General features: G+C 39.2%; 1 protein-coding gene across 1 annotated transcript in view; it reads left to right on the top strand.

Moving 5' to 3' along the window:
- Positions 1-1003, top strand: part of rgs5b (regulator of G protein signaling 5b) — a 1642-nt gene extending 639 nt beyond the window's left edge. Inside the window, exons 4-5 of the mRNA XM_031754824.2 lie at positions 1-135; positions 247-1003. The exon at positions 1-135 is cut by the window's left edge and continues 29 nt beyond it. Coding sequence (XP_031610684.1) covers positions 1-135; positions 247-423 — 312 coding nt within the window. The 3' untranslated portion in view covers positions 424-1003. The remainder of the gene's footprint in view (positions 136-246) is intronic.
- The last annotated feature ends 9543 nt before the right edge of the window (positions 1004-10546 follow it).

The following is a 10546-nucleotide window of genomic DNA, read 5'->3' as shown; positions in this document are numbered from 1 at the left end:
GTGTCAGAGTTCAGTGAGGAAAACATTGCCTTTTACTTGGCATGTGAAGACTACAAAACAACTAAGCCTTCAAAACTAGCTAGCAAGGCAAAGAAAATCTATGATGAGTTCATCGGCTCCGACGCACCCCGTGAGGTAAATATCTGATAAGCAGAACTAGACACACTCTATCAAACTGCTGGTTTCTCTTATCTTGTTGTTAACTATCGATAATCAATTGACTATTTTCCCTTGTCCCGTCTACAGGTAAATCTCGACCATGCGACCAAAGCGATCACCAAAGAGAACATGGAGCAGCCCAGCCAGACCTGTTTCGATGTGGCCCAATCTAAAATCTACACCCTGATGGAGAAAGACTGCTACCCTCGCTTCCTCAAATCCTCAACATACCTGGAGCTCACCAGGAAAACCAAGACGGGCTAAACGACTGGAAGATAAAAAATGATAAAACACTGCCCTACAATGCGATTACTCCTCAAAAGGACATAAGCTGACTGACGCACAGTGGAAACTGTCAAGTTTTAGATGGAATAAATACCTCAGTCCGAGGAGTTTTCGTGCCCGGTTGTGGAATAACTTCAGAGACCGGAGATGCCCAGAGATTCCACATCGGAGTGAGAGGCGGAAGTTGCGAGGCTGTGAGGATGAACTGACACAGGCTGACCTGCAGGCAATGTCTGCCTCTTAAGGGCAAACATGTAGTGTGCATAAAAGACTGGATGAAAGACAGCATGAAGGGGATACTAAAAATATTCTGATATGAGTTGCACAACAAAAGTACCACTAGGAGACATACTGCTGTGTAGCATTAATGCTTATTTATTCTTTATTTATTGAAAATAAATGTTTACGAAGCTAAAGTTTGCTGATTATTGAAAACTGTATGTTTTGTATTTATTTGCCTATTTTATTTTTTACATTGTATTTTTTTTTTTTTTGAAGTATCTGGAGTACTGTATGGAAAAGTAAATGCATTGAATAAAAAAATCATGAGAGAAAGGAACTTGTTCCAGAGGAAATTCATTTGTAGAGATGGTGGAGTTTGTTAGTCACAGTAGGAAAAAGAGAGTAGAAGGCTGGTTGGTGCTCACTGTAAATCTTACTGACTTACAGTGGCCTTGTTCCACTTCACAGATAGGTGGCAAGATGACCCCTCATTTTCTCTGAGGTAACAGTTATTAGATGACATGTAAAAAGCGTGTGTTTGTGTAAAACCAGACTAAAGGTGGGTAGATGCATAAATACATTTATTAATCACCAGAGGAAATGTCAGATACAGTCACAAACACAAGAGTCAGATTAAAGGTCCAAGTGACACATAAAAGGCAGACAGTATTAGCAGTATGCACAGAGACGTAAAAACACATACAACTGAAATATTTTTGTCCTAAATCCACTGACGTCCACAGTATAATTTAAATCCATTACATTTTTTTTCCATACAAAGTTACGAGGCTACATCCAGGTTTTTCAAAAGAGGTTTTCATTTTATATTAAAACACACACACACACACACACAATCAAAGTTTCCTATGACCACTTTTTCAAAATTGGCCTGAACTTGAAATAGATTCAAGAAACTGGAAAATAAAAATAAGAAGAATGGCAGCGAAACAGCTGTTTTTAATATATTTTTATGAGGTTTATTCCCACCAGTTAACCTCTGTTTCATTTTCTGTTGCCACGGTCACGTACACAGGGGACTCTAAGAACTGAAAGCCTGTTCTGTGAAAACTGGGCAAACTCCAAAACTGTAGAAAAAGTAGCTGCAGGCAGCAGCCGGTTCGCTTTAGTTCTTCCCACCTTGCCAGGGAGAGAAATCGTCTCACACAAAATGTCACCTTGTGTTTTATTTTACATTTTGCTTGCTTTGTGAATTTTTTCAAAATTGATTAAGATATTTTAATGAACTTTGGAGGTTCTACAAGGTGGATTTTGCTGTTTAAACAGAGGCTAACTGTTTATGTTTCCCATCCTAAGCTAGGCTACTCAGCTGTACGCTGCAGATTATAGTTAGAATACCCATATGAAAAGTAGCATTAAACTTCTTGTCTATGTAAATCTAAAAAACATAGACTCCTATTTTGAGATGTGAAGATCATCCTATCTGATGGATATAGCTATATCCGGTGGCCAGTTAGCTTAGCATATAGCCTAGAAAGATAAAATTGCAAGCCTGGCTCATTCAAAATATACTAAATGAGCACGTACACATACAGTTACTGTTTAAAGATTAAACAATTACGTATTGCTATGTTTCCCATTCAAGAGAGTGGCATCAACAGACATTACAGGAAATATCAGATTTCAGCACCTATTTTGGTAGCATCTCCGGAAGTCATGTCAAGCTAACCTATTTACTTAAACGAGACAAGAGCTTTGATTTAAATTTTAAAGATCAGGAAATTTCTTGTATAAAGTCAACAATCCAATAAACTCTAGTGATATCCCAAAATGTTAGACTGTTGTTTAAAGATTAATAGATTTACAAGTGTGTCAACAGGCAGATTAGGCTTTCATAAAAGGTTTGAAGCAAAATGTTGTAAAATGCTAAGCCCATAACAGACGGTAAATGTGTTTGTGTCCAAAACATGAGTTCATTTTCCCGGGAAACATCTGAGTGTGAAGGATGATCACCATGGATACAGCAGCTACCTACCATGCACCTCCACTGGCAGGTTTGTTTACTAGCCCTACCTTAGGGCCCTGTGAGTCACAAAAGCCTCCCCTCCCTTCGGTAAATCAAGCTCATCCTTTCATACTGCCGCCATCCATCAGCGCCAGCTCTTCGTCGCTCTCCCCTTCCTACACTGTCCTGCTGAAACAAATGACTCCTGTTCAAACACATGGCAACTAAAACGCCGAGGGTGAAGTCATTAACACCACTCTGACACTCACGGAAAAAGACAGCGGCTATCTCTCCACTCCATCCCTCTTTTTCTGTGTCACTTCCACCCAGAAGTGATGAGTAAAAAGAGCCTCTTCTGAGCCTCGACGTACAGTAATTGAGATTAAATGGAGAAAAACTCATTAGTTTTTCAGTCTCTGTAAACTCAAACACTGCCGTCTTAATTTCAGGGAACAGATGGACATCATTTTTAACTGTTGCTCATGCTGTAACACGTCATCTTACCTACATACAGTATTCAGCAGTATTAATGAACTTGAATTCAACCCTGTGGACGATATTTTGCTGAGTGGACATTCATGATTTATATCTAATTTAATTTAGTCAAAAAAGTATATAGAGATCCAATAAAGTAGATACATACGAGCCGACGGGACTTCTGTTGAAAATGAATGAATTAAAAAATCTGTTATCAAAACAGAGAGAGAGGTTTACTTTGTTTTTAACGTATTAGGATCAATATTTGGTACACAAAATAAGAGATACAAAAAAAAAACTAGAACTTTAAGTAACACATTTCTGGCTATAACCGATATGGTGTGGAATACGTGTGCATTGTGACCCAAACAATACATTTTTTTGCCATGTGTTTGCATGCAGATGGGTGGACAAAGAAAGTTAAGATGAATCATGTTGTATTAAATGAAAGCCAGAAATACCTTCATGCCTCAATTTTTTTTTCTTTAGTGACGATAAATGAGTAATCGTCAGTGATATGAAAGTTGTAGGGCCTGTTTCAGTAACTCTAGATCGTGCTGTGTACCATTAATCTGATAGTAATCTATTACGCAGAGTGCTATAGAGTGTGTGTGTGTGTGTGTGTGTGTGTGTGTGTGTGTGTGTGTGTGTGTGTGTGTGTGTGTGTGTGGTATTTCTTTGCCTGTTCCTGTGTTTGTTTCTTCCTGCTCGTCTGTGGCCAGATTTTGACAGATTACGATTGCGTCACAAGTTTGCAAAAAGCACTTAGGAAACTTTACAGCTGCGGTTGTAGAGATTTAAAAAAAATTAGATCTGATGATGAAGATGGGTGTAGTCTCAGAAATCATTATGTGGTGTCATCTGTACTTAATTTCTAGTTTAGAAATCTGAAACTAACTAAAGCTGTTCAATAAACGTAAAATAAATCAATAGAAATTAGAAGTAGAAGAGCAAAGAAGCTTAAAATATTACTGATAGAGATTGAATCAAATCAAATATCAATAGTATTGACATTAATGCTGGTATTGATATCAGATTAGTGCAATAGGATCGATACTTTGTTTCTAGTTGCTACTTTCAGTGTGTTTAAAAAAAAGTTAAAAAAGAAAAATAAAACAAAGATCCTCTTTATTATTTGATTAGCAATTTGATAAAACAGTTTCTTTACCTGGTTAGAAAGACATTTACCATTCATCAAAGAAATGATATTAATTGTAAAAAGCCCATCCTCAGCTAAGCTAATACACTCAAAGATGCGCCACTCAGATTTAAGAGAAGCTCACAAAATCATTTTCAGTGTAATAATGTAAAAAGCATGTCCAAATCAGATTTATCATTCTCCACAGCCTGTAATCGATCCATCCATCATACATTTTATTCCGCTTCTCCATTTCAGGGCCGTGATGGGTGGGGCCGGGCGGAGGGGGCTCAAGCCTATCCCAGCTGTCATCAGGGAGAGGCAGGATACACCCCGGACAGGTCACCAATCTGGCGAGGGAAGCGACCTTGACTGAAAACATGGAGTGGAGGGCTAAATCTTTCTGTGATGACAGGGATCTTTCTGATTCCCACAAATCTGAAAGAAAACACTGCTGAAATTCATAGAGACGCATCTAGTTTTGAAATTAATCCCCCAACCAGTTTACAATAAAACACATCATCTGAATAACACAGAATAACACACAAGACAACATTCACACAGACTCATACTCTGATGAACGCATGGGCGAGCAACTCAGTATCTTATCCCAGGAATACTCAAGCATGCAGACTGGAAACTGGAGGCCAAGTCGGGGATTAAACCACCAATATTCCAAGTAGTGTATGGCCTGCTCTGCCTCCTGAGCTACAGCTGCCCCCGCCCCAAACGGGACATCATTAACCGCAAAACCAAAACTTGATATCATCTTGTGATTGGGGTCACTCCAGCTGTGACCCCAGAGCCCAATTTTCACAGAGAACTCGACTCTGAACTTTGCATTTATTTTAAAGTTCATTCGACACCTCTGACAGTTTGTGAATGTAATTTTGATGGTTTTCAGGCAATTGTGTTGGCAAAATCTTCCCACCCTCTCCTCAGTGCATCTGAGGAACTAAAATGGAAAAGTGAAATAAAAACAATAATTTAAAAATTTAAACATACATGACGAGTGGAACAGTAAGAATGGAATTGTAAGAACAACGATCGTAGTGTGAAAAGGTTGGAAGAGTGAAAACAGCACAGCTCATCAGTGCACAGATAGAGATGCTATCAATATTCAGACAAATATTTGGTACTTTAAAGACATAAAAACCTGATGTTAGACTAATCATCAAATGGGTAAAAACTCTTCTTAAACTTCTTAAGCTTTCAGTATTTTTCTCCTTCACTTTTCTACGTCTATTTGATTTTAGGTGGGAAAAAGTTGCTTTGGCCATCAGCGGATTCACAAGTAAAGACTAACATGAGTATTTACCGCAAATGAATGACAAAACCCTGCAACGCCATATGCACTGGCTGGGCCCTTTGACCACTGTTAAGGGAGCACATGAGGGATTTGAGGAATCTGGACTGAGTTCAAACTTGCTGGCCTCAAATTATGTCAGCGGGATCTGTAACGCATTTTAATTCCCTACATGAAGCGTCTTTACTCAGTGTAGAAACTCACTGGTTTTGCGACCAGAGGTACCCTGGCTGTAATGATGCAATGCATATATGATCAAACAGACACAGCAGGCTCAGTTTATATGTCTGCAATCTGTTCACTAAGCATGTAGGATTATTAATTATTACAGACTCTTGACACATATAGATCACACACCTGGATGAGCTGGCACGGGAGAGGCTTCACCAGGTATTTTTTGTATGAGTGTCTCCAAAGCACGGATCGTTTTAAGTGGAAAGCTTTTAATGTCAGGAAGGTGAAACATAATTCAGAACAAAAGAGGTGGAGCTCTGCTAGAGCATGGAACCGGATTATTAGAGCGCTGAGTGCTGTGCTGGAAGTGAGTCAGCATGCTGATTCTAAAACATACTTGCTGTGTGAGTGGTGATTAATGGCTCTGCCATCAGAGGTTGAACCCGCTGGAGTGGTGTGAAAACAAAGAGCTGCAGGCATGGTTATCAGGTTACCAAGGTGACCAACCCAGCACAACATTCTTTTCTTTTTTTTTTCCCATTTATTTGGTTTGTAAAGTAGGAGAAAATAGGCTACTGCAAATAAACTGCTTTGTACTTTGTGGCCACTTGTTAAATCATCATAAACACTTATGGACTATTAGACTGAGACATGAGACCATAATTCAACATATGTTCTGCATTATTTCATTATGTGACATACATAAAGCCAGCAGGAACTTAAAGCACAGAGGTCATTAGCAATAATAATGCTGACTTATCTAAGTGAGGTAAACCCCTGTGTGGTTCTTATACCATTACATTTCCTAGAAAACTGACTCCTCAGGGTTTCATGGCATTGTTGGTATGGTCCAAAGTTGCAAGTTAGTCACACTGGAGACGTAAACTTGCTACACGTATGAGTGTCAGAGTATCCGGTATGCTGTTGATGGCATTCCCCTTTTTACTGAAATGCTAATAAAATCAAAATGAAAGCAGTTTTAGGCAAAAACAGCAGAAAATACAAATCATAAACAAGGTGTGCTGTAAGCCTGGGTTATACTTCCTCTGTGGTTTTACCATAAACTGAACGGATGCTCTGTCTTTCTGATTTATCAGAGAATATGGAGTTTTCACCAAACATCCTGATAGCACATTATGATTCACTCCTTCCAGAAATGAGACACATTACTATCACAACACTTTTTGTGACTTGAATGTTTTGTTCTACTCTTCTTCATCTTTGTCATCTTCTTCTTATCGTTATTTGTTTCCCACAATCGTAGTAAAAAGATAATAAAAAGATTTACTTTGTTCGTTATTCCTTCATTTGTTCTGTGAGCTAGGTGCATTATTCTGATTTCAATTTCATCACTGACATGAATATTATTCACCATAAAACCTTTGTCACGTACACTTATTTTGCAAGTAATTATGATAATAATAATATTTTTGAGCCAGTAGTTCTCACTTTTGCAATGCGAAACATCCGCATGGCGTCACCGTTGTGACATCGCACTGTTGTTGTGATACTAAACCAGATGTCTGACTGGAGAAACTGCACATATACATGGAGGCAACTTGTCAATCAAAGTGGGAACATTGGTCATTAAACACGTCTTACTTTATCATGTATTTCACTCTAAATGGCAGACATGATAAACTTTTTTGAAATACTAAATTTCACCGACTTTGATCAAATCTAAACTGCCCCTCGCTGACCATGAGAAAGAATCCAGTTTTAAAGCATTTCTTCACTGGCTTCACTTTCTGACCATGTGTCACATATTGGTTGTTGTGCTTGTGCTTATTCACCACAAGGATGGAAGTCTTAAGAATGTGTATCATACTCTTTGAGCGTTGAAGGTCAAAGTTTACCATGAAAAATTCAAAGAGGCACGTAAAAATTAATAAGCAGTTTGAATGAAATCTACCTGAAGTGATGGAAAACTTAACTGATTGTTGCAGCTTTCTATAAACACAGCATGCAGCTATTAGTCTCTGTGCTGCTTATAGCAATTCTCCAAGGCTGTTTCCCTGTGGAGCGCGACAAAGACACAGGAAGCGCTGTGACGTATAGCCTCACGACTGTGAACCACATCCACAGAAACGCTGGCAAATGCGCGTGTCAATAACTATGTAGAATTACCTTGTCACGGTGACAAGGTAATTGGGTTTGTGGGAACGTCGGCTTTGTGCTCAGCTGCTTTGACAAACGCAGCAGGCTGTGTGTTTATTGATCTATGAAGAGCAGCGAATGTGCCTAAGCAGATGATCTCGTGTCAGTCTGCACGTCGAGCAGCAGTTTGTAGATAACACAACAGCTGATTCCTTTTTACCCATGTGACACAGTGTACTAGTAAAACTGCCCAGTGCAAGGTTAAAAAAAATGTCAACACCAATCAGGACAATGACAGAGATTCAGAGAAAGCCTGCTTTCTTCCTCTGTTTGCTTGTGCACTCACAGCATGACTCAGTAGAATTAAACTGCAGTTAAATTCTTGCTTTCCAGGGAACTAATACTGATCACTACTTTAGCTACCTGACACTCATTATCAGTCTTTACTAATCCACCGTTTGGCCTCTAATGATTCAGAAAAAAGTAAAAACACCACCAAAGGCTCAGAGACTTGAAGAAAAAACAAGCACCAATGTTCACATTTGAGAAGCTGGTATCAGTTATTATTTATCAGTTATTATCTTCAAATGAATACACAGAATATGTGAGCAGGGGATAAGATTTTATCAATGGGGATCTTACAAATTTCCATATGTAGTCATTTAGTACTCTGAGTAGTGTATACCTAGCATGTCTGGCCTTTGGCTGCATGCAGGTCTGTGCAGGGAGTAATCTTGAAACCACTAGCTATTGTCTGATTTTATCTACATTCATATTTGGACTATTAAAAAAAACATCAGTGCTCTGTGGAGTCTTGCCCCAGATATCTGCTATCTGGACACCCACAGGACACCCCAGAAACCCTGATACATTAGAACTTACCCCAAGAGGCTAACTTATCAGACCACAGCTGATTGTTAGCTTTTTTCCTTCAGGATCCCTCAGAAGATTCCCCACTGAATACAGCCTCACAGAGGTTGGTTTCCAGCTCTTTTCATGCATTTTTTTTCATTAAAATGTAAATCAGTAAACAGACACTGATGTCACATAACAAAGAAAATGTGTGTAAAACTGTGACGTGTTCACTTTTGAGGCTTAAAAAGACAAATGGTTTGGCTGTGTGTGTGTCTACTGTTCCTACTACACCCACATGCAACATAAAAGAAACATAAGAAGAAAAAGACACAAAGTGTCTAATGCACCTGCATCTTTTCTCTTACTCATGTTACATCTCATCTGAACACAAGCTGCTTTGGTTGTTTACCTGCAGCGCCAGAGTGAACCCTTGTGACATGAAAACACGTGAGGGCCATGTCACCGGCTGTAAGGGCTTAGAAAAGATGGCAGGTGCACAAAACTAGTTATTATCTCTGGAGGAGACGCACCCACGGAGCAAGATCTTAAATACCTGAAATGAGGCAATTTAAAGACAACAATCTCAAATGCCCGTACAAATAGTCCCCAGAAAACAGCAGTCAGACGCTGGCATCGTGGAAAAAATAAAGTCTATGTTTGTGTGTGTGTAGTGAGAGTTAGTGTGTGCCTTACACTGACACAGAGAGCACAACAGTTACACAGTGTCTTCTGTCACAGGTCAGTGAAAGACAAGCTGCATACAGTGATAAAGAAGGATATGGAGAACGTGTGCGCTTGATAGTTATTGGGAGCGTTTGACTTTGCCGTGTGCTGACTCCTCCTGAACGTGTAAAGAGCTCTGTTGCCCCCTGCTGGGGAAATGGTGTGACTGAGTTCAAAACAGAACTAATACACTTTCCAGTTGAGGACAAAGCACATTTGCACAGTTCGATTCAGAATATCTCAAATCTGTGGAGAAGGCCTATCACACTGTATAAGGTGCATATGAGGACATGAAAGATTTTTAGGTAACGGTTTTTGTTTGTGATTGTTCAGCCACACCTTTTTCTGCTCTGTATCACTCTGTCATCATTCACTCTGTTTCCCACAGCAAATGTTTACAGTTTCTAAATTAAAAAATGTTCTCTTTTTGGCTTTGTTTTTGGTTTCCAGCAACTCAACAGGGAAATAAAAAGGCCTTCTAGCTGTTAGTTGTCCCAAAGTTCTTTAAAGACGAAAAGCTGCAGATTCAGGCGATAGTTATCTCCTCCTGCTGTGAAAGGATGAGCAGCTCCACTCACATTTTCCAACTCTCAGTATTGATTCATTCATTCTAAAATTATCAATTTCAGCTCATCTAAAAAAAAAAAAAACACTCATCACATCTTTTTTCATTTCATCAGGTTTGACTCCCCTTTAATTCAGTTCCTGGAAACATTCCTCAGATTCTGGTTTATATTGATATGACAGCATTACACAGCTGATCCACAGATTAGTCAGCTCCACACCTGTGATATGAATCTCCTGTGACTGTGGAGGCCACCTTGAACTCCAGAAGATGAGTACAGTGTGGTCATAAAAGGATGGACATGGTCAGCAACATTACTCAGGGAGGCTTTGGTGTTTAAATAATGCTCATTTTGTACTAAGAAAATAAGAAAAGATCATTACACCCACACAAACAGCCTGAATCACTGGTATGAGGCAGGATGGAGCCACACTTTCATGTTGTTTACATCAAATTCTGTCCCTACCATCTAAATGTGGCAACAAAAATTAAGATTCATCAGACCGGGCAATATTTTTAGTATCTTCTGTTGTCTGACTTTGGTGAGCCTGTGTGAATTTTAGCCTCGGTTCCTGTTCTTAG

Source organism: Oreochromis aureus, linkage group 18 (assembly GCF_013358895.1).
Source record: "Oreochromis aureus strain Israel breed Guangdong linkage group 18, ZZ_aureus, whole genome shotgun sequence".
Taxonomy (NCBI): domain Eukaryota; kingdom Metazoa; phylum Chordata; class Actinopteri; order Cichliformes; family Cichlidae; genus Oreochromis; species Oreochromis aureus.
The sequence above is the reverse complement of the archived record's forward strand: the minus strand, read 5'-3'. Positions and strand labels throughout refer to the sequence as shown.